The 24,559-nt window shown below is 44.2% G+C and overlaps 1 protein-coding gene across 2 annotated transcripts in view; it reads right to left on the bottom strand.

The window, feature by feature from the left end:
- Window positions 1–337: 337 nt before the first annotated feature.
- Window positions 338–24,559, bottom strand: part of igsf9.L (immunoglobulin superfamily member 9 L homeolog) — a 58,616-nt gene continuing 34,394 nt past the window's right edge. For both annotated transcript variants that reach the window (XM_018231513.2, XM_018231514.2), the window contains exons 5-21: window positions 23,722–23,873; window positions 21,593–21,710; window positions 20,547–20,688; window positions 19,908–20,053; window positions 19,205–19,347; window positions 18,207–18,347; window positions 17,924–18,040; window positions 15,393–15,543; window positions 14,837–14,960; window positions 14,113–14,288; window positions 13,058–13,308; window positions 12,195–12,279; window positions 10,636–10,809; window positions 7,837–7,882; window positions 5,557–7,092; window positions 4,691–4,836; window positions 338–1,649 (exon numbers count right to left, since the gene is read on the bottom strand). In XM_018231513.2, coding sequence (XP_018087002.1) covers window positions 1,429–1,649; window positions 4,691–4,836; window positions 5,557–7,092; window positions 7,837–7,882; window positions 10,636–10,809; window positions 12,195–12,279; window positions 13,058–13,308; window positions 14,113–14,288; window positions 14,837–14,960; window positions 15,393–15,543; window positions 17,924–18,040; window positions 18,207–18,347; window positions 19,205–19,347; window positions 19,908–20,053; window positions 20,547–20,688; window positions 21,593–21,710; window positions 23,722–23,873 — 3,869 coding nt within the window. In that variant the 3' untranslated portion in view covers window positions 338–1,428. The remainder of the gene's footprint in view (window positions 1,650–4,690; window positions 4,837–5,556; window positions 7,093–7,836; window positions 7,883–10,635; window positions 10,810–12,194; window positions 12,280–13,057; window positions 13,309–14,112; window positions 14,289–14,836; window positions 14,961–15,392; window positions 15,544–17,923; window positions 18,041–18,206; window positions 18,348–19,204; window positions 19,348–19,907; window positions 20,054–20,546; window positions 20,689–21,592; window positions 21,711–23,721; window positions 23,874–24,559) is intronic.

The following is a 24,559-nucleotide window of genomic DNA, read 5'->3' as shown; positions in this document are numbered from 1 at the left end:
ACTCAAGTAACTGTGATGGTACAGGATTAGCCCTCCTGTCCTACTGTTGCCATTTTGCCCATGGCCGCCATACCGTCCTACTGCCGCCATCTTGCCTAACACTCATAAGTAGAGAATGATGAAGATTTAAGGAGGCTTAACCACCCCAAAATAGACCAACTACTATATATTTATATGGTAAGTTCTCTAATGTGAACCCTTCCATCAACACCATCAAAACTTCTAACCTCCTGCCCTGCCTACTGTCGCCAACTTGCCAAACATTACCAAACTTTTGTAGATGTCTTTAGGGTTGCTTGTGCTGGTTTTTTGGGACATCGGCAGTGGTTGTTAAGTGCCTGAAGCATCCTGTCAGTAAAGGGGGATACAGTTAACGCAATAGAGGCTAAAAAAACGCCTGTCAAACGGAACCTTATGGGGGGGGGGTAAAGAGCGATGTAATTCAGCTGCCGTTTGGTCTCCCAGTGAACCTCACCAGTTGGAATGTGTGCTTTACTCTTTCGCATAAAAAATGGTCAGGAGTCACATTCCAGAAGCAATGAAAAATATACAGGGTTAAGTCATGTGCAGTGTCCTACATACCAGACATCGCTGCGATTGGAGGGGAAGAAAGCAAAGGCAAAAGAAACCATTTAAAAATACTAAATGTGCCACTGGCTTAAGCTCACTGTATATGGGGCAGGCCAATGCCAACAGATATGTGGCTACCTTCTTCTCACTGGCATGTCACCTTCATAAATAGTGGCCTACTCATAAGTTACAGTGTCACTTCAACATCCAATCAGAATCCGTTACTAGGAGATTCTTTGGCTTCTGATTGGTCAGTCGCAGCATTGCTATTTTTTGGCACTTGTCGATAGCCAGTATGTTTATTAACCGCACATGTTGAAGTGGAACATCATTATTCTCCTCAAACCATGATTACCAGAGATCTGGATATTGCTGTAAGAAAATAACTTTTTGGGGTAAATGTACATAACTCTTGTTTTTTTCTTTACATGGATCCTCTAAAGCCCTGTTGAAATATACAACATAATCTCCTCTACGAGCACCATAATGGCCGTGGCCTGTCTCTGCATTGGTACAGCTGGAGCAGGAGTCGGATCTGTGATCATCTACTCCCTGTATAGGGGGGGGGGGTACGATAAGCAAAATATAAACTGCAACATAATACTTCTCAGTGAGAGAGGAGGAACAGTCGTGCATGTAAGACAGCTGGCGTTCCAGGTTGCCCGTACGCAACAAAACAGTTTTGATTGGCTGATGTGATAACCCTGATGTAACATTGGCAGGTATTGGTAAACCTGATGCCTAACACAGGAGACGTGGGGCAAAACCCCCACTTGATAATGCCGCAGTAACAGTGTCCCTTCTGGTCTGGTAGGATCTGCCACGCTGAAGACCCCACGCTAGATGGGGGTGAGGGGGTCATAGCAGTGTGGCTTGCTCGTAACATTCCTCAAAGTCTTTACTGTTTGTGTGCACCTTCTGTGCGGCGCAATTTCGCCTCTGGTGTTCCAAAAACTCCTCCTTAAGGGCCGCACATCGCTCTTCTGGGCTGCACAAAGGCTGAGGGTAGCGGCTATCGAAGGCATCCACCGACCCCGAACCAGCCGGGGAATTCGGCGCCTCTGCCGGGATCTTCACGTCTAAGGAGAAGGTATCAGAGGGGGTTATAAATATGCTTTAGAGATTAGAGAAACATTCCAGCCAACTAGAAGACCCCACGGCAAAATCATTTCAGGGCCCCATAGCTTAATTTAAAGGGGTGGTTCACCTTCAATTTTACTTTTACTATGTTATAGAATGACCAATTCTAAGCAACTTTTCAATCGGTCTTCATTGTTTATTATTTATAGTTTTCGAATTAATTTCCTTCTTCCTCTGACTCTCTCCACCTTTCAAATGGGGGTCACTGACCCCTTTTAAAGTGGACCTGTCACCCAGACATAAAAAGCTGTATATTAAAAGTCCTTTTCAAATTAAACATGAAATCCAAATTCTTTTTTTTATTAAAGCATTCATAGCTGTTGTAAACTCATTTAAATATCTCAGCTGTCAATCAAATATTGTCTGTCCCTCCTCTATGCCTTAGGTGCACAAACAAGATTCTGAGATGATACAAGACTTGTCTTAATAAAATGGCTCCTGCCTGCTTGTTATAATTATGAGTTCCCAGACTGAAGGAAACAAGATTCAAATAATTTATATTGTGTAATTAAAGTTTATTTTGCTTGACTAAAGTGATAAAATAGGATTTGAATAAATTTTTTTTGGGTGATAGGTCCCCTTTAAACAACATATGCTCCGAAAAGCTACAAATATAGTGTTATTTTTTATTACTCATCTTTCTATCCAGGCCTCTCCTTTTCGTATTCCAGTCTCTCGTTCAAATCAGTGCATGGTTGCTAGGGGAATTTGGACCCTAGCAACCAGATGGCTGAAATTGCAAACTGGAGAGCCGCTGAATAAAAAGCTAAATAAGTCAAAAGTAATAAAAAATGAAAACCAATTGCAAGTTGCCTCAGAATATCCCTCTCTACATCACCGCAAACGTTCATTTAAAGGGGAACAAACCCTTTAGGGCAGGGGCACACAGGCAGATTCGGGGAGATTTAGTCGCCTGGCGACTAATCGCCTCTATAATGAGAATCCCCCTGCTATAATGAGAAAAGTCTGCAGCCAATGCACTCGTGGCGCTTTGATTTCCGAAATCGCCCGAAGTTTCCGCGTGAGGCAGGGAGGAGGAAGTTCGGGAAGATTGTCGCCCCGCAGAAGAGGCGATAAGTCGCCAGGCGACTAAATCTCCCCGAATCTGCCCATGTGCCCCTGCCCTTAAACTGCTTTTCAATCAGTTGCCCCTATTTATCATGGTCACCCCAAATCATAGCAAGATCTGCTTCCCCTATAGTGACACCCCTGATTTTAGCAGTGCAGTGGATTGAGAGATTCCTGTGCGCTCTTCGCCCCACGCCTCCGTGGTGATGTCAGATTCAAGGCACATGAAGGGTTAAAGGATAACAGTTGCTCCTGCCAAATTAATTCCAAGTGAGACAGTAGGGAGAGACAAGGGATAACAAGAGAAACCAATAGGGGCTGCTGTTTTCCAACACTAACCATCCGCTAGCACAGCTGATCCAATAGCCTGTGTGTCTATATAAAGGCATGGGGCCAAGCACGTGTGTTCCTCTGCGGTTTTACGCTCTGTATACAAAACAGACGTGTTCAATTACATATAGGCTACATTACAGAGCCTGGGACGCAACCAACTGAAACACTGAAAAGCTTTAGAGAACCCTTCCCTACAGCCCCATTTATGTAAGTTCTAAGGGAAACCGGTATGGCAGCTCCCACCCATTCATACAGATACAAATATAGGGATATTCTCTGCCCAATAGGCTGAAACCTTATACTAGGGGGCAGATTTATTAAGGGTCGAATTGAAAATTGGAATTCGAATGGTCAAAACTCTCAAATTCGAATTGTGCATTGTCCAAACTCGATTAGAATTTCGAGATTTATCAAACCTATACCCTGGGAATAACTGGGAGTTAAAACTGAGAGTTAAAAAAAAAAAACATGAATTAGAAATTCCTCTAGGTGTGTTTGAACGCTTTTGGCTTAAGCTCCCCTTTTTCTGGCCAATCGGCTAACACCTTATACTAGGGGGCAGATTTATTAAGGGTCGAATTGAAAATTCTAATTTTCAAATAGTTTTAATTAGGGATGTACCGAATCCACTATTTTGGATTCAGCCGAACCCTCTTTAAACCTTTGTGAAAGATTCTGCCAAATACCGAACCGAATCCGCATATGCAAATTAGGGGAGGGAATTGGAAAACATTTTTTCCTTCCTTGTTTTGTGACAAAAAGTCACTCAATCTCCCTCCCCCCAGCTAATTTGCATATGTAAATTAGGGTTTGGATTCGGTTTGGCCAGGCAGAAGGATTCGGCCGTATCCGAATCTTGCTGAAAATGGTTGAATCCCGAACCGAATCCTGGATTCGGTGCATCCCTAGTTTTTATGGTCAAAACACTCAAATTAAAATTGTGAATTATCCAAACTTAATTAGAATTTGAATTTCGAGATTTATCAATCATATACCCAGGGAATGATTCAAATTCGACTATTCGCCACCTAAAACCTCCCGAGTTCATGTAGAAGTCAATGGGAGAGGTCCAGTGAAGGTGTTAATAGCCTTCCTGACATTTCGAGTTTAGTTAGTTTAGAATTCAATTTGCGTTTTCAGGTCGGTAATATTTTGTTTTAGATATTTGCATTTATTAGGATTAAAAAAAAACGCATGATTTCGAAATGTGACGTTTGAGAAATGGGTCTCTAGGTGTGATTGAACTCTTTTCACCTTCAATGCATGAAGTGGCTCGAAAGAGGTGGAGCAATTGTATCTACTTCATTATTTTTTATTTACACCCACCAGGCACGGATTTGCGGAAAGGCCCAGGCCCAGGATTTTAGGGGGTGGAATTCTGCCCAACCACACCCACATTGGTTCAGCTGAACCCTCCAGTTCTTCAGTGTGTACCCCACAGTTGATGTGAACACCAAAACAATATGGCAGCCCCCAATCATATGTACAGAGAAGGAATGCTCTGGGCACATAATAAGCTCTAGCCTTATACCACACTGTCTGTTAAGGATATATATATAGGGTCTTTAATACAACTCACTCTGATTTTTCACCTCTCCCTCGTCCACCGTGGAGATAGGCCGGCCTCCATTGGTGGTTTGGTAAACCTGTAGGGCATCCAGCAAATCCGCTTCCAAAGTGAACTCTGAGTCCCACTCGTAATTCTCATCCACTGAAGTGTTCCTCCTGCAGACAAACGCACAGTCACTTACTATGGAATAACGCCCACCCAGCCCACAGGTTGTCTTAAAGGAGAAGGAAAGCTACTGAAGCAGTTTATTGCTAATAGATTAGCCATAATAGTGCAAGCTAAAATGCTATATTTATTCTGTAGAATGCTCTATCATACTGAGTAAACAGCTCTAGAGTCTCTCTCTGATTGTTTAGAATAGCAGATGCCATATTAGCTTGCTGTGACATCACTTCCTGCCCGAGTCTCTCCCTGCTCACTCATAGCTCTGGGCTAAGATTACAGCAGGGAGGGGAGGAGGGAGGGGGAGAGGAGCAAACTGAGCATGCTCAAGCCCTAGCCCTGGAGGTTTAAGCTGAAAACAGGAAGTCTGATACAGAAGCCCATGAGTACACAATAGAAGGAAAGAAATGTGGTGTTTCTTTTGATTGGGGAGCAGCATTACTTTGAGGGTTTACTGGTGTATTTATATAGACCTTTCTGATAAAGCTTACTTAATTTTAGCCAGCAACACGTCAACAACATCTGTAACACAATGGCTTCCAGACTTCAAATGATAAGCCTAGTGTTGCACAGCTTGGGTTTAAACAGAACCGGATAAAAAAAAGAAAAACATTTACTTCCCCTTTAATCCTGTTGTGTATAAATACATACGAGGGAATTGTTCCCCAGAAGTAGGATGAGGAAAACAATTGGTTATCAGCCCCCTACCTCACCTGTTGCTTATAGTGGCCAATAGTGAATCTTTCCGGTGCCTGTAGTCCTCAGCACTCGATCCCTGGGATCCACCACCACTGTGCCAGCTGGATGTTTCACCCAATGGTGAGTTGAGGTAGCTGCCCCCCACAGATTGTGCCAGTGAGGGGGGCCTGAGGAAGGAGACGCTACCTCTGCCACTGCTCTGACTAGTAAGGCTACTCCTCATCACCTTCTCTGAGCCATGCAGAAAGAGAGACTTGTCCAATGGCGGCCTTTGCTTTTCCAGTGCCTGGAAGTCGGTGAACACTGAGAGGGGTTGGTCGTTGAGGGGGCACTCACAGTCGGAGGGCAGGTGGCTCTCAGCTCTGCTGTCCAAGGCAACGTCTCCTGCACCCCAGTGCGCTCTCTGCCCGACTTTTAAACGCTCAGAGTTTTCGGGGGGATGAGCCCACATGAAGCTTCCCGGCAGTACTGCTTTCGCGGGCCCCGAGTTTGGCTGTGGGGGTTTCAAGAAAGACTTTACAGGCACAGGGATCTCTTGTTTACTGGTTATGTAATCAAGAGGTGACAAGGAGTGCGGAACGCAAGGGGTTTCTGGATTCCGGACCCCACTCCTTCCTTCCACATCCATTAACGTCCTATCCTCTAGAGCAAGTGCATTTGGGCCGACCTGCTCTGTGGTCCCTACAGAATTGTGCTCTGAGCACCGGTGTTTCTCTTCCTCCTCGGAGGGCCACTCTCCATCCACACTCATCTCCTTGAAGAAGGGAAGGCTGAGGTATTGGAGAATCCCACTCTGAGTGCACAGGCTGCGTCTCAGCCGACTCTCTGCCTCGTCGCCCCCTAGTGGCTTTTGTAACAACAATGATGGTTCTCTCCCTACACCACTCAACGTTGAGTAACCGTCATGCTCAGAACCTTTGAGGGTATAAATGGTCCTTTCCAAATCCTCTTCTGTCTGGGCAGAATCTCTGCATCGGGCCTCCTCTATCTTACTATAGGGAAGAGGCACAGAAGATGTCACAGGGCTAATGTCCGAAATGCGGAAAGGTATGGCTTCTTCTAGTGGGCTACTGCTGCAGCCAAAGTACCTTCCTCTGCGGTACCCAGAATCTCTCACCTCCTTTCTGAACTGGCCCGTAGCTTGGGGTCTCAACTTTACCTCATCCCTCCATGACACTGCACCCCCTTCAGGGAGCTGGCAAGCTTGCAGGTACGTCTTAACCTGTGAGCACTGACTCAGGTCCGAAGACTCCCTAGCGTTGAATTCTGGGTACAGGTCGGTTTCAGTCACATACGGGAAACCTCTGATGTTCCCCGATGATGTCTCAGTCTCCACCACAAAGCGTCCATCTGGGCCGCGATTGATTCTCTCCAATGGAAAAGCATCTCCGATGTGAGACTCGTATATCATATACTTCCCGCTGGTGGTTATGCCCAGGTTATTCCCGGGTCTCTCGGCCAATTGTAGAGACCGTCGCAGGCTGTTATAGGGGGACGCGTGTAGCTTGACCCTCATAAGACTGTCGGGGCTGTTAGAGCCATTAGAATTTCTGGGAAAACAACAAATAAAGTTATAAACACCTCCCCAAACCCAAATTGGAGATGAAAATATGTATCTATGAGACTTTCTATTACAACTACCCTTTGTAACAAATTCTTATATCACAGCGGATATGTACGAAGCTGCTATAGAATTTCTGGTTGCTGGTTGGCAGTTGGTATATGAGCCAATCATATCTCTTGTATAGACGGCATCATTGCATGCCAGTGCCTAACATGACTACTCGTCCTACCATGGCAAGGGATGAATTCAATCCTTCTTTTGCCTCAGAGATGTATCGATACCAAGAATAGTATTTAGGTGTAACGATTTATAGGCTTGTTGGCCATCAAATTAATAGGTTGTGTCCAATCAAGAGAGGTTGCTAGGGTTTATTAATGCCCGCTGGCTGCTTGGCACTTGTGATGACCAGCTTGATTATATTCGAGTCACTAGATTTGGAGGTAAACTGGGCAAAACATGGATTACGTCCATCCCTAGTAGAGGTTCAAGCTGCGTGGTGGTGAGAAGACACCATGAGTTTGATCATGAAGACACCATGATACATACAACTTACAGCACACATACAACATCCTGAACCCCAACTCATTGTACCGTCAAACTAGTCTACGGTTGTACCCAAAAGAGAGAGAAAGAGAGCACTAGATGGGGAAGGCACTCATGGAAAATGCTAGAGACTCAAAGCATGAGATGAGCGGACGGGAGGTGACATCATGGGCATGGAGACACTTACTGTGAAGGAGAAGCTTTCTTGGGTTGGGAGAAGACCATTGGTGTATCTGGAAGGTTATGAGAACACAACAGGGAATCAAATGCGGAAAACAACTTGTGACAATGTGACCTATTCACCACCTCTAAGTATCTACAGCCAATATCATGTGTTGGAAACAACAGCAACAACCAGGATATGGGATGGTCTACCCTGTTGCACAAGCTCTGGAGACTGAAGGATATATCTGGCCTCATAATCATCACCCCATCTGAACTCTACACCAACTCATACCTGAATGTCCTTAAGCCCATCCCAAAATTAAATCAAAGTCCTTGACTTAACCTGGAGAAGAGTAAAATGTGTGTATGGGGGGGGGGGTCTACCACTGTTTAAGCCACATTGACCCACAAGGAGAAGATAGTGACTCTTCAGACCTTCCTGTAGGCTGCCGGTCCATATAGGGACTACCAATTAGCCAATCACAGCCCTTATTTGGCACTCCAGGAACTTTTTTCATGCTTATGTTGCTCCCCAACTGTGTGGCTCATTGCTAAAAAAGGTTGAGGACCTCAGCTCTATAAGGTTAGCTTTATCCCTGTCCCCTGTCTTGGGGGATTCATTGATCTCTGTAGGGGGATTTATGATGGAGAAAGGATTCTTTCGAGGGTGATCAACCCATGCTATGGGACCAAATCTTGTCTTTTGCCTGACCATGGGAAAGAGAGCAGCCCAGGGTCAGGAATTATGGAGATCCAATATCTGTACTGGGATGAGCCTGGATTCATATGCCATGGGGGAGGTTCCTGTCTGACCATAGGAAAGAGAGCAGCCTAGGATCAGGAAGTACTAAGAATCCATTTCTTTAGTTGGAATTGTAGTGGGAGGAGGCTGGATTTATTTCTAAAGAGGGAGGGTCTTTCATGACGATGGTGGAAAGAAGTTTATGAAGTACTTGGAATTTAGAGTCTCTACCAAGGCCAAAAGTGAGAGGATCCTGGAATTGCCTACTTGGGAAGGTTCCTGTATGACCATGGAAGTGCTGGGAAAGTTATATGTGAACCAGGAACTACTATGCATTCACTCTCCCTGGGTCAGTACTGGGAGATGTTCTTATTGGCTAATGAAAAATTACTCGTAAAAAATAGAGCTGTGTTTGGTCTGAAAATAGATATACTTTTCGCTCCCCCTGCAGGATGAGTGTGGGTCATTTCTAGGAGATCCTTCATTCACGGTTTATATTAAAGGACCAGCAATAGCAAAACATTTTTTTTTAAAAAAATTGTTAGTTTTCCCATGAAAAAAACCCATCAAGGCAAATGAAACTTTAAAATCGCACAGCCTCTTTATTAAGAAATAATTTATCGAGACTCCTCTTCAGAAAAGTCGACGATACATCGTGCGGCACTCGATTTCTTTTCCCTGGCAGTAAGTTATTTCTTAATACAGGCTGTGCGATTTTAAAGTTTCATAATTAGTCTTGGTTTTTTTTTTTTGCGTGGTATACGAACAAATTATTTTACTTTTTTTTTGATGTTACTGGTCCTTTAAATGTAATTTAAATTCCCCATCTGGTGGAATCTCAAGTGATTTAGCAGCCCCCTGCCTATTTAAAGGTTCCAATAGACTTGCAAGACACCTTGGGGCTCATTTATAAACACTGGGCAAATTTGCACCTGGGCAGTAACCCATAGCAACCAGTCCGTTTTTTTTTCCAGCCAGCTGTAGGTTGAACGCTGGAAGCAATCCTCTGATTGGTTGCCATGGGTTACTGCCTAGGTGCAAATTTCCCCAGTGTTTATAAATAGCACCCCCCATATGTTTAATACAGTGTTGCTTCTGGAAGCCCTCGCCCCAATCCAGAGTCTCAACGTCGCTTTCAGAAGTTCCACCCCCGTAACTGTCCCCAGATGTGACACTCCACTACATGGTTTGGATGATGAAAAGAGCATGCGGGGGAAACCACAAGCATGCGGGGGGGGGGGACAATAACATGATGTGCATGAAAGGCTTTGAGGAGAAATGGAAGAGCGGATGTGAGCTTTGTGATGGCGCAGAACTAACAGTCACACGCAATGATCTAGTGCTGGAGGTGAGGCCAACAGATGAGTGGCCTGTTTATATAAACACTAGCCATGGACATGGGCGAGACACTGCACGTTGCTTTGGGACTAAATATTTGCCTTTCCTGGTGTTGTGTTTGCCCAAACTGATATAAAAAAGATACAGCCAAATCTCTTCTTGGACATATTCTGTTCTGGCTAATGGGCGGTTTAGGGGTTAATGGGAATGGTTCACCTTTAAGGTAACTTTTAGTATATTATAGAACGGTCAATTCTAAGCAACTTTATATTCTACAGTTTTTTAAATTATTTGCCTTCTTCTTCTGCCTCTTTCCAGCTTTCAAAAGGGGGGTCACTGACCCCATGTAAAAACAAATACTCTGTAAGGCTACATATTGTTATTGCAAGTTTTTATTACTCATCTTTCTGTTCGGGCCTCTCCCATTCATATTCCAGTCTCTTTTTAAAATCAGTGTATGGTTGCTAAGGTAAATTGGACCCTAGCAACCGGACTGCTGAAATTGCAAACTGGAGAGCTGCTGAATAAAAAGCTAAATAACTCAAAAACCACAAATAATAAAAAAATAAAATCAATTGCAAATTGTCTCAGAATATCACTCTCAACATCATACTACCAGTTAACTCAAAGGTGAACAACCTCTTTAAGTTAAAGGGAGCTGCCCTGAAGCTTGCACACACCCGGCCCACCACCCATATACAGTATATGTAAGTAGAACCTACTCCCAGGCCCTTTCTGTACCTTGCTGTCTGCGCTTGAGGCGGCGCCTGACCCGGCGTCTGTTCATCATGCAGGCGACCACAGTGCTGAGAATAATGGCCAAGCTGAGAAAGCAGGCCCCTCCCACAACGCCGGCCATCAAGGGTTTCCGCTGCACCTCTGGGTTCAGAGTTTTCGATGGGTACACCTTCATCCCTGCCCAACAAAGACACAAATGAGTTGCTTGGTGCTGGCTAAAAAAAAAAGAGTTGCAAAGAAATCTATGCCTTCCAGCACGAAACACAACTTTTAAATTCATATAATAGTTTGGTCTCTCTGCCTATTGTATATTCAATACTTGTCTTGCGGGTGAGTCTCACTATGTCTCATATATCTGTCTGCAGAGCCACCTAGTGGTATACAACTGAACTGCACTGATATTGTCACTCACTTATGGATCTAATATAGCTACTGAATATGGAGGTACTTACTACATTCTGTAACATTGTTATGAGCTAAGGGGGTCCAGTCTGAAGGCCAGTTAGGGGGAGATTTGGGGTGAGTGCTTATTTGTGCCCTGGGTACCCCTGGAACTATAGCAGGGTGACTGTTACCCCAATGTTTCTATATATCTGTAACCTTGTTATGAGCTAAGGGGGCCCAGTCTGAAGGTCAGTTAGGGTGAGATTTGGGGTGAGTGCTTATTTGTACCCTGGGTACCCCTGGAACTATAGCAGAGTGACTGTTACCCCAATGTTTCTATATATCTGTAACCTTGTTATGAGCTAAGGGGGCCCAGTCTGAAGGCCAGTTAGGGGGAGATTTGGGGTGAGTGCTTATTTGTGCCCTGGGTACCCCTGGAACTATAGCAGGGTGACTGTTACCCCAATGTTTCTATATATCTGTAACCTTGTTATGAGCTAAGGGGGCCCAGTCTGAAGGTCAGTTAGGGTGAGATTTGGGGTGAGTGCTTATTTGTACCCTGAGTACCGAGGAAATATAGCAGTCTTTTTGCTGTAACATAAACATGTCTGAAAAACAATTCTTTAAAGGAGACGTAAAGACTATAAGTAAGTCAGCTTTATCAGAAAGGTCTATATAAATACACCAGTAAACCCTCAAAGTAATGCTGCTCTGAGTCCTCTGTCAAAAGAAACACAGGAATTCCTTGTACTCATGGGCTTCTGTATCAGACTTCCTGTTTTCATCATAAACCTCAAGGGCACAGGCTTGAGCATGCTCAGTTTGCTCTTCTATCCCTCGTCCCCTCCCTGCTGTAATCTGAGCCCAAAGTTATAAGTGAGCAGGGAGAGACTCAGGCAGGAAGTGATGTCACAGCAAGCTAATATGGCAGCTGCTATCCTAAGCAAACAGAGAGAGCTTCTAGAGCTGTTTAGTCAGGTATGATAAAGCATTCTGCAGAATAAATATAGTGGTATAGCTTGCACTATTGTAGCTAATCTATTGGCAATAAACTGCTTCAGTAGATTTTCTTCTACTTTAAAAACCAAATCCCTCTGGCTTGGTGATGGGTAATATCAGACTACATCCTAATGTTTAGTTATGCTTCAAAACATTCCATGCCAGTGGTTCATACTCACCTGCCGTAGAGATATTTACACTGTTACTGGGCTCGCTGATATAATCACCCGCGAACGCCACAAGCCGGAACTCGTACAAGGTATCCTGTAAATCATAATCAGAGAGAATCCGGTCGATGAATAATGATCAGCATGGGTCCATAGGAACAAGATGGCAGCACACGTGAAACATTCTCCCAAGTGATTATTAAGTATCCTTAAAGGAGAACTAAAGCCTAACTAAAGAAGTAGGTAGAAATGTTGTACATGATGTTTTGTGCTTCTGTACCAGCCCAAGGCAACCACAGCCCTTTAGCAGTAAAGATCTGTGTCTCCAAAGATGCCCCAGTAGCTCCCCATCTTCTTTTCTGCTGATTCACTGCACATGCTCTGTGCTGCTGTCACTTACTGAGCTTAGGGAGCCACTCACAATATACAGTACACATAGAATAGAAATGTCACAATATAAGGCTGATTAGTAATTAATACACATAATTACTACATGGCAGCACAGAAACCAGTGCAATTAGCATCAGAATTTAATAATCAGCAAACCTGTAGCATCAGCTTATATTACAGGGGAACCTCATTTTCTGCTTGATAATTTATGACAACCCCTAAGCTTAGCTTAAAAATTTTGGTGACGCAGGCGAATTTTCATGGGAGTTTCGCAAATTTCGCAAAAAGCGGAAATTCGCTGTAAATTCGCACAAGGCAAATTTATTTCGCCTATCACTACTGATAAGGCCATATCTAGAATATGCTGTGCAGTTTTGGTCTCCATTGTTATGTTACATCGCCCCCTAGTGTTTATATTGCTCAGCATCAATACTTGAATTTTCTGAGTTTGGTTTAGTTGAATCAGAACTTAACTCCAGCCTCACCTTGACCAGCTTGCGCACCACAAGTTCAGTCTGAGACTCAGGGATGGATTCATCCAGTAGTTCCCAGGCTCCTTCATCCCTCCGGAATTCCAGGCCGTACCCACGCAGAGGCAGCGAAGAGCGCAGCGGGGGCAACCACTGCAGAAACACCCCTCCTGACGTCTCATTGGCTGAAAGGTAGCGGGGCGGGGAAAGGTTGTCGCTAGGCTCTGATGTGGGCACTGGAGGTGGCACAGTGCTAAGTAGGAAATCTATGAGAAATGTACAACTGTAAGCAGAAGAGGAGGGAATGGTAGAGGCAGTGGCTGCTGTTTTTATCTGCAACATCAGACATTACTTTAAACATGTGCCAATGCCTTCTGTAGTTTTTATTTCTAAATGACACTGTTTACACTGCAAATAATTCACTCTACAATATAAAATGTCATTCCTGAACCAGCAAGTGTATTTAGTTGTAATATTGGTGTTTAGGTGCATCTCAGCTCATTTTGCCTGGTCATGTGCTTTCAGAAAGAGCCAGCACTTTAGGATGGAACTGCTTTCTGGCAGGCTGTTGTTTCTCCTACTCAATGTAACTGAATGTGTCTCAGTGGGACCTGGATTTTACTATTGAGTGCTGTTCTTAATTCTACCAGGCAGCTGTTATCTTGTGTTAGGGAGCTGCTATCTGGTTACCTTCCCATTGTTCTGTTGTTTGGCTGCTGGGGGGAAAGGGAGGGGGTGATATCACTCCAGTGTAGCAGTAAAGAGTGACTGAAGTTTATCAGAGCACATGAGCAAAGTCACATGACTGGGGGCAGCTGGGAAACTGACAATATGTCTAGCCCCATGTCAGATCTCAAAATTAAATATAAAAAAAATCTGTTTTGAGAAACTATTAACTGATGTGTTTTGAATAAAACATTGTTTCCCATGACAGTATCCCTTTAGTATATATGTATTAGAGGCTAGATCGATTTTTGGGGTGGATTTGCCCATCAATAGGTGATGCAAGATATAGGGCCACTCACTGATTGCCATTGCCCCTTTCACCCCACTTTGCCCCCCACACTCACTCAGAGGAGTGGCGGTCACTATCTCACTGAAGGGCCCGGTGCCCTGCTTGTTCTGGGAGAGGACGCTGAACTGATAGGCCGTGTCTGTCTGCAGATTCTCCACCAGCAAGTGACTGGCACCAAGAGCAGCCGAGAGTGAGATCCAGTCGTGGTGCCCGCGAGTCAGTCTCTTCACCCTGTGGGACACAATGAAACATTAAGGGGGAACGATCGCAAAAATGAAAATTTAATATAAGTTTCAGCATACGGAAATAAGAAACTTTCTAAATACAATCAATTAAATATTCTCCATTGTTTCTGAAATAATCAAGTTTATCTTCACTATTCCTCTCTCAGCATCTGTTTCTCTTCATTCTCTCTTCATGCAGCAGTTGGGTGTCAGATATTCATTGACAGTTAGATCCAATATATCTTATAGGGGGGCTCCTTTTGCCTAGAAGATGTATTAGAGTTCACTAAAATAACTGATTCCAGTACAAACAAAATCTAACAAAATAACTGCCTTTTGCACAAATCCTGCATCTCCAGAGAGACATGATGTCTGGTGAGTTTAATAGAGTGAGCTCTAATACATCTTCTAGGCAAAAGGAGCCCCCCTATAAGATATATTGGATCTAACTGTCAGTGAATATGGCAAGCCAGGGCACCCCCCCCCCCTTATGAATACACTGCTGTCTATTAGATGTGTGGCACACACACACATGATTCAGGACAAAGCACTCACAGTGGGGCGTACCACACACTGAACCGCTGCAAATAACCGCCATCGAATCCGGGAAGCCAGGAAACATTCACAGAAGAGACGAGGGACTGGGCAGTAACGTTGGCTACAGCGTGTGGGCTTGTACCTGTGGGGGTTGGAAACACAAACAGAAATCAACGTCACATTGCTGAGCCCCCCAGCTGCATATCTGCAACCCCCATTTATACAGAACCCCAAAAAACCTAAATAGAACCAGTAAACATTACGCATGCATCAAATCCACTATTTTATATTCAAAAGAATCCCCGAACCCTTTGCGAAAGATTCGGCCGAATACCGAACCAAATCTGAATTTGCATATGTAAATTAGGGGTGGGAAGGGGGAAACATTTTTTACTTTGTTGTTTAGTTACATAAAGTCACGTGATTTCCCTCCCCGCCCTTAATTTGCATATGCAAATTAGGATTCGGTTCTGCCGGGCAGAAGGATTCAGACGAATCCTGCTGAAAAAATCCGAATCCCAAACCAAATCCTGGATTCGGTGCATCTCTAGTAAACATGTAGGTTTATAATTACCCAGCACATAGATGGCAGTCCGAGCGCTAATGGTGGCCACGTGATTGGTTGCCGTACATTCCCAGACTCCATGCTCTTCCTTGGTGAGGGGCCGGAAGACCAGACTGCTGTTTGAATCCATCTGAGCGACGCTCTTCCCAGGCAGTCCCAGCTGAGGAGCAAAAGAGGAGGATTAGATCAGCAGCAAAGCATTCTGCACACTTTGAATTATAATGTTTATATTAGGCAGGGCCGCTTCTGCCATGAGGGTCTCACCTTGCCTCAGGCAGCAGCAAGTGGGCAGATACAAGGGGCGGCAAAAAGCCACCTCTTGTAACTTTAAGATCCGAACTTCTGGGTTTTAACCTGGAAATTTGGCTCCACTAGTGCAGATAGCGCCATTGCGCTTGATGCACTAGCAATACTGCCCCCTTAGACCTGCTCCGACGCTAATTTTTAAGTACGGAGTGGGAGAGGAGGGGGGAGGCATCTGGGCTGCTGCCTCAGGCGGAAGCAGCCCCAGAATCGGTGCTGATATTAGGGATGCACCGAATCCAGGGTTCGGTTCGGAAATCTGGCTTTTTCAGCAGGATTCAGATTCAGCCGAATTCTTCTGCCCAGCCGAACCGAATCCTAATTTGCATATGCAAATTGGGGTCAGGGAGGGCAAATGTGTTACTTTTGGTCACAAAACAAGGAAGTAAAAAATGTTTTCCCCTTCCCACCCCTAATTTGCATATGCAAATTAGGATTAAGATTCAGTTCAGTATTCGGCCGAATCTTTCGCGGAGGATTCAGCTGAATCCAAGTGGATTTGGTGCGTCCCGAGTTCATATGTCTGATGTAGGATGCTGGGAGTTGTAGTCCAACAGGGTTCCTGCTATGTCCTCTGTAACAATCAATGAGCCACAAGAGATGAGGGTTGAGCAGGTGACTGGGCCTCAGGCAGGCGTATGGTTGGTTTGGGGAAACATTTACAGACAAGTTGGCTCAATACCAATTAAAACAGCGGAGATTTTCCCTGGGATCAGAGCCATGTTTGTATCACATCCCACCAACAACACGGGCCCCGCAGCTCTCATCTCTACGTTACAGAGGAGAATCACCAGATTCACATGTACAGTTAAACAAGCCAAGGCGTTAGAACGAAGGGGGTTATTTATCAAAGTCCGAATTTATCTCAATAGTTCCCGCTACAAACTACGATCAAATCCGCTCGGGTTTTTTTAAGGTTATTTATTATTACAGTTTCCCGAAAATTTGCTTTGCAGTAAAAAAAAAAACCACAGATTTTCACTATTTTTTCTGATTTTTTTATTCGATTTTCATGATTTTTTCGGAATTTTCACCCGAAAACTTCGAAAACTTGGGCGTATTGACAAAACCCAGTGCACATCAAAAAATCATTGGGACTTCTCCCATTGACTTATATGCAACCTCGACAGGTCGGAGATGCGGGATTTTCAGATTCTGACTTTTCCATCCTCTGGGTTTAATAAATTCCGAAAAAAATTTGATTTTTTTTTTAAAAAATTACAAATTTTTCGTGATTTTTGCGCTCGGAGTTTAGTAAATAACCCCCTTAGTAAGCCTTAACAGAAAGGTCTATATAAATACACCAGTAAACCCTCAAAGTAATGCTGCTCTGAGTCCTCTGTCATAAGAAACACCACATTTCTTTCCTTCTATTGTGTACTCATGGGCTTCTGTATCAGACTTCCTGTTTTCAGCTTAATCCTCCAGGGCTAGGGCTTGAGCATGCTCAGTTTGCTACTCTCTCCCTCCCTGCCCAAACTGAGCCCAGAGCTATGAGTGAGCAGGTAGAGGCTCAAGTGATGTCACACCAAGCTAATATGACAGCTGCTATCCTAAACAAACAGAGAGCGCTTCTAGAGCTTTTTACATTCTGCTGAATAAATATAGCATTCTTGCACTATTGCAGCACTAAAATGCCTCCGTAGCTTTCCCTCTCTTTAAAGGGGTTGTTCCCCTTTAAATAAACTTTTAGTATGATGTAGAGAGTGATATTCTGTGACAATTTGCAATTGGTTTTCATTTTACATTATTTGTGGTTTTTGAGTTATTTAGCTTTTAATCCAGCAGCTCTCCAGTTTGCAGTTTCAGCAGTCCAGTTGCTATGGTCCAAATTCCCCTAGCAACCATGCACTGATTTGAATAAGAGACTGGAATATGAACAGGAGAGGCCTGAATAGAAAGATGAAGAATAAAAAGTAGTAATAACAATACATTTGTAGCAAATCATTCAAAAAGTCCAATTGAAAAGTTGCTTAGAATTGGTCATTCTATAACATAATAAAAGTTAACGTATAGGTGAACCATCCGTTTAAGCTGCTGTTTGGGCTCTCGGGGTGCCACGTGGCTGGACAATCATAGAGACGAGTCACTTTATAAGTAAGAAGGAAGGTGTCAGGGAGTTGTAGGCTGGTTATGATTTTCAGAGAAAGAACAGACTCCTCTCATATCATTAACTACAAGTCTACTGGTCTATAGATGCCGCCATTTCATTCACTTTATTCTAAGTGGGGTCTCACCTTTGACCACTGGATGAGAGGAGGAGGGTCTCCCACGGCTGAACAAGGAATCACCAGTTCTCTGCCCACGTCTTGGAAATATTCCTCAATGGGGACATCGATGAATGACGGAGGCTCCTGGGGGACAAAAGCATCACAATGACAAAGACATAGGGGCTCCATGTTATAACCGGTTGTTCCGGGTCTAGTAACCAATCAGAGGCTTGCTAGCACAAATACTGTCTGATATGGTCCCAGCACTGGATCAAACTCTGAGATTTAGGCAGAAGACAGATTCCTGTACCTTTAAGATCACCTCCGTAGGCAGAGACACCCCAGCTGTGCCGTAACTGTTATACGGGGAACACGTGTAGATCCCGAGAGCATCGTCATTCCCTGTCGCTATAACCAGTGAGCCGTCCTCATCCACATACCAACCTGGGTACTGACAACACACGAGAAAATATAATAACAGCTCAGTCATATTCATGTATAACCCTCCTTCTTTCCTATTGCTTCTCCCCCACCTGCACAGAAACTACCTACCCACATACCTACTGTACCTACTGTACTGGGACTGTGTATCCCACCCCTCCCCCACCTGCACACAAACTACCTACCCACATACCTACTGTACTGGGACTGTGTATCCCACCCCTCCCCCACCTGCACACAAACTACCTACCCACATACCTACTGTACCTACTGTACTGGGACTGTGTATCCCTCCCCTCTCCCACCTGCACAGAAACTACCTACCCACATACCTACTGTACCTACTGTACTGGGACTGTGTATCCCTCCCCTCTCCCACCTGCACACAAACTACCTACCCACATACCTACTGTACCTACTGTACCTACTGTACTGGGACTGTGTGTCCCTCCCCTCCCCCACCTGCACAGAAACTACCTACCCACATACCTACTGTACCTACTGTACTGGGACTGTGTATCCCTCCCCTCTCCTACCTGCACATAAACTACCTACCCACATACCTACTGTATCTACTGTACTGGGACTGTGTATCCCTCCCCTCTCCCACCTGCACAGAAATACCTACCCACATACCTACTGTACCTACTGTACTGGGACTGTGTATTCCCACTCCTATCAGGTAATTTTCAGAGGCAATAAGGCAGCAGCTGCTTATATATTCCCTTCACTATTCACAAGATGGCGCAAGTAGACATCTGCTCAGATTTACACAGCAGCAGACATGCAGGATTAGCCCCGTGTTCTTCAGTACAAACCTGCCCCTCACCGGTCACATGGCTGTGCTCTGAATTCATAGGTCCGTACCTTGTCCAGCTCTAAGGGGTGTCCGTCCTTGGTCCAGTTGACGTATAGTAAGGATGGGTTGGATCTGACGGGACACTTGATCACACCGCGCATCCCAATGGGAAGGTAGGTCTCTGCGGGCATGTTTGTTACATAGGCTGGATCTGTATGGGAATGTAGAGTGGGCCCCGGGAGATGCATTACATACATTGCACAATTAGAGCATTAGAACCTTCACAGGGCAATAGCACAGGTGGAATCATTCATATCGGCCTTTTTCAGTAGGATTCAGATTCGACTGAATTCTTCTGCCTGGCCGAATTGATTTGGAATTTGCAAATTAGGGGTGGGGAGGGAAATTACGCAACTTTTTGTCACAAAACAAGGAAGTAAAAAATGTTTCCCCCTTCCCACCCTTAATTTGCATACGCAAATTAGGATTCGGATTCAGTTTGGTATTTGCAAAGGATTCGGGGGTTCGGCCGAATCAAAAATAGTGCATTCGGTGCATCCCTAAGAAAATTTTTCAAAAAATTAATAAAAAATGAAAAACAATTGTTGTCTCAGAATCTCTCTCTCTCTACATCATACTAACAGTTCAATTAAAGGTGAACCACCCCTTTTATTATTTTAAATGATTAGCTGCATATCTGTTCCCTTTGCTACAGTCAGTTGGCCAGTTGAGTGGATGGAATCAGCATTTGTAGGCAAGAGAAGCACTTACGCAGTACCGACAGGTAGGCGGAAGCAGAGGGGGATTTCCACATGCCGTTACTGGGAATGCAGGTGTATTTCCCAGCATCCTCTGGGGTGACCCGCTGGATAAGGAAACTCCCGTCCACCAGGATGCGGACTCTCGGCTGGAGATGGCTAAGGAACGAGATGGGGAAGAGTCGGCGTTAGGAAGTTACATAAGGAATTGAAGCTACCCCTTTCTCTAACAGTGGTATGGTCTGAGGCCACAATGACTTCAAAGGATCAGTAACATCAATTTTATTTATTAAAAAATTTGTTAATGTAGAATGGAAAAAAAAAACACAGAGGCATATTAAACTTTTAAATCGCTAAGTCTTTATTAATAAATAACAGAAACTCGAGCTTGCGCTCCTCTTCAGAAAAGGTGATCCATCATGCGACGCTCGATTACTTCTCCCTGGTTATCTCCTATAAGGAAGGCAGGGAGGAGAAATCAAGCGCCGCAAGATGGATCGCAAACAGGGTTATTTCTTAATAAAGACTCAGCGATTTAAAAGTTTAATATGTCTCTGTGGTTTTTTTTTCGTTCTACACTATCTAATTTATCATTTAAAAAAATTGATGTTACTGATCCTTTAAAGGGCCCCATTAATGAGAAGCGACTTACTTGAGTAGAAAGACGTTATTGCTGCCCTGGAACCAGGAGTAAGTGAGGTTGGCAGGATAAGCCTCAGCCTGGCACGTTAGAAAGGCATCCTGGGAAACATTCACTGTGGTGTTCTCTGGGGGGAGCACAATGATAGGGGGGCCTGCACAGAAAGACACATACACTCATTCATCTAATATAATAGAATATTTGATTGTCAGTTCTTTGGCCCAGAGCCTATCGTACAGCAGGCCTATGCCCTCCCATCTCCAAAACAGTCTGGCTTTCTCCTAATTGAGTTGGTCCCACATAGGGCTGGGTTATTACTTACCTAACGGTGTTTAGTTGTCCTTTAAAGGATTTAAAGGGATACTGTCATGGGAAAACGTGTTTATTTTCAAAACGCATCAGCAAATAGAGCTGCTCCAGCAAAATTCTGCACTGAAATTTCTCAAAAGAGCAATTTTTTTATATTCAAATTTGAAATCTGACATGGGGCTAGACATATTGTCAGTTTCCCAGCTGCCCCAGTCATGTGACTTGTGCTCTGACAAACTTCAGTTACTCTTTACTGCTGTACTGCAAGTTGGACTGATATCACCCTATCCCTTTCCCCCCAGCAGCCTAACAACAGAACAATGGGAAGGTAAACAGATAGCAGCTCCCTAACACAAGATAACAGCTGCCTGGTAGATCTAAGAACAACACTCAATAGTAAAATCCAGGTCCCACTGAGACACATTCAGTTACATTAAGTAGGAGAGATAACAGCTTGCCAGAAAGTAGTTCCATCCTAAAGTGCAGACACAAGTCACATGACTGGGGGCAGCTGGGAAACTGACAATATGTCTAGCCCCATGTCAGATTTCAAAAATAAATATAAAAAAATCTGTTTGCTCTTTTGAGAATTGGATTTCAGTGCAGAAGTCTGCCGAAGTAGCACTATTAACTGATGTGTTTTGAAAAAAACATGTTTTGACATGACAGTATCCCTTTAATAACCAGACAGCAGTGTCATTATGTGTGGGGGGATCAATATGTTTGGACTAATAATTATAAATCAATACCTTGGACTAGCACGCGGCTAGTGTGCGTGATCTCCCCTTCGTCGCTGAAGGCATGGCAGGTGTACACCCCCGCGTTGGTACGTTCCACCCCGACGATGCTCACAGAGCCATTAGCCGCCTGTAGGGGGCGGAGTCAATATGTTTTACTGAATAGAACGCCAAAGTCATTTGTATTCACGGAAATTGAAGGGTGCTTAAATTTCAGTCTCGTATAGTATGGCCAGTTGTGATCCACTTTTCAATTGGTCTTCATTGTTTATTTTTCATAGTTTTGTTTTTAATCATGATTTTTCCAGCTATCAAGTGGGGAGGTCACTGACCCCATCTAATGATCTGTAAGGCTACAAATGTATTGTTAGTTACTTTTTATTACTCCTCTTTCTATTCAGGCCTCTCCTATTCATATTCCAGTCTCTTATTCAAATCAATGCATGGTTGCTAGGGGAATTTGGACCCTAGCAACTAGATGGCTGAAATTGCAAACTGGAGAGCTGCTGAATAAAAAGCTAAATAACTAGAAAACTAGAAATAATAAAAAAATTAGGGATGCACCGAATCCAGGATTTGGGCTTTTTCAGTAGGATTTGGATTCGGCCGAATCCTTCTGCCTTGTCTAATCCAAATCCTAATTTGCATATGCAAATTAGGGGTGGGGAGGGAAATCGCATGATTTTTTGTCACAAAACAAGGAAGTAAAAAATGTTTTCCCCTTCCCACCCCTAATTTGCATACACAAATAGTTTTATTTTTAATTATGATTTTTTGCCAGCTATCAAATGGGGGGGGGTCACTGACCCCCATCTAAGAAACAAATGTTATGTAAAGCTACAAATGTATTGTTATTGCTACTTTTTATTACTCCTCTTTCTATTCAGGCCTCTGCTATTCATATTCCAGTCTTTTATTCAAATCAATGCATGGTTGCTAGGGTAATGTGGACCCTAGCAACCCAACTGCTGAAATTGCAAATTGGAGAGCTGCTGAATAAAAATCGAAACAACTAAAAAAACAAAACGCAAATAATAAAAAATGAAGACTGATTGTACTTTGTCTCAGAATATCACTCTCTACATCATATGAACAGTTAATTTAAAGGTGAACAACCCCTTCAAAGGGCACTGCTCACCTGCTTTAAAGGCCAAGTAACGCCTACTCTACACACAGCATTGATTTATCAATGCACAGGGATGTTGTGCTACTTTCTGCAGCCAGCCATTCTATATTTCATACGCCCAGTCAGCCTCTCTCAGAATGGTGTGCCCATGTGATGCCCATGTTGATGCCAATGTTTATGGTCTATAAAGAATATTGCAGTCCCAGGTGTGAACACTAGAGGGCAGCAGAGTCACAGACAGTTCCACTGCTATTTCTTTCCGGCACAATTAGATGACAACTGCCCTTTGTTTTCATTCGGCCGTTCCTCCTATTTTCCTTGGCAGTGCCATGGGCAGAACAGGCGTTTTTATATTCCTGGGGCAAGAGTAAACATGGATACAGCCTGGTCATTAACATAACGAAAATGGCCGATGAGTGGGGGTACTATGTGCAGCACAGTGCTGAGTGTCGGGGGGTGCAAAGGGGCTCCGTGTAGGTGCCAAACCCACAGATACAGGAGGCCCCTCTGCACTCAAACTCAGTGCCACTCAGGTTAGTGCCATTTAGGTTAGTGGTACTCAGGTGACATTTAGGTTAGTGAAATTTAGGTTAGTAGCATTTAGGTTAACGGTACTCAGGTTAGTGGCATTTTGGTTAGTGGCACTCAAGTTAGTGGCATTTATGTTAACGACACTCGGGTTAGTGGCACTCAAGTTAGTGGCATTTATGTTGACACTCGGGTTAGTGGCACTCAAGTTAGTGGCATTTATGTTGACACTCGGGTTAGTGGCACTCAAGTTAGTGGCATTTATGTTAACGGCACTCATGTTAGTGGCACTCAGGTTAGTGGCAGCATAATGCACGGTTGGGCAGACTGGGAGCTTGAAATATATTTTGCCTTTTTTATTGGGGTCCCCTTGTAATTAGTTGACAGGAGACAACACCATTGTGGGCTCATGCTCAATAATTAGTAGGAGCCCATAATTTCTGACAGTGGCCCTGGCTGTGGCTGCTGGAAGCACATGAACACTCACCTGGATCTTATCTCCACTCTCTATGGCAACACCATCTTGTTTCCATGTGACCACAGGCTGAGGGTTGCCATGAGCTACGCAGGTTAGCGTCAGCGTGTCTCCCGCGCGCACTTCCACGTATGCGGGTGGAGTTTCATGGAAAGAAGGAGGGGCTACAGCAGGAAAAAAAAAGAATTCTTTCATTAAACACTGAAAAAGTTCTTCTGTAACATAAGCCCCACCCCTCCTGCAGTAAGGGCTGGGTGATTGGCTGCCTTCAGAATGACATGCACAGAGTCTCTATTCAGTTTGGGGGCCCCTGAGTTGAGTAGTGGTGCTGGGAAGTTATGTGTGTACTGTCTGCAATCCACCCTGCAACCATAGCGATTACTTCCCCTTTATTCTCATTTGAGACAATGTGAGCTATAGAAGCCTGCAGTGTAGCTCCCCCCAGTGGCCAAGTGAATAAATAGTAGCAGGATTGCTTAACTGAACAAGAACTTCTCAAATAAATAAGAGATCAGAATATGGACTCCTGTGTGGGACAGAAACCAGCACAATATACACAAGTCTGTGTTTAGACAAAAGCCTCTGTAGCAAGTGAATGGGTGCTGTGAGCTGTGTGAGAGGTGCCACCGTGGGGTGTGTAATGCAGCCTTTTGTACAGAGCCGTGTGTGCTTACAATCACTTCATCTGCCTGTGAGAGACATTCCTGGCGAGTGTGCGGCACAATCCTACAGACAGGGCCCAGGTACTTTGTGTAACACACTGTATGGAATGTGAGTGCCTATTGTATAGAGGGACACACACACCTGCACTTTATATACACACTCTACCAAACTATACAGCATGTGTGCG

Source organism: Xenopus laevis, chromosome 8L (assembly GCF_017654675.1).
Source record: "Xenopus laevis strain J_2021 chromosome 8L, Xenopus_laevis_v10.1, whole genome shotgun sequence".
Taxonomy (NCBI): domain Eukaryota; kingdom Metazoa; phylum Chordata; class Amphibia; order Anura; family Pipidae; genus Xenopus; species Xenopus laevis.
This window is presented reverse-complemented; position numbering and strand designations above follow the sequence as displayed.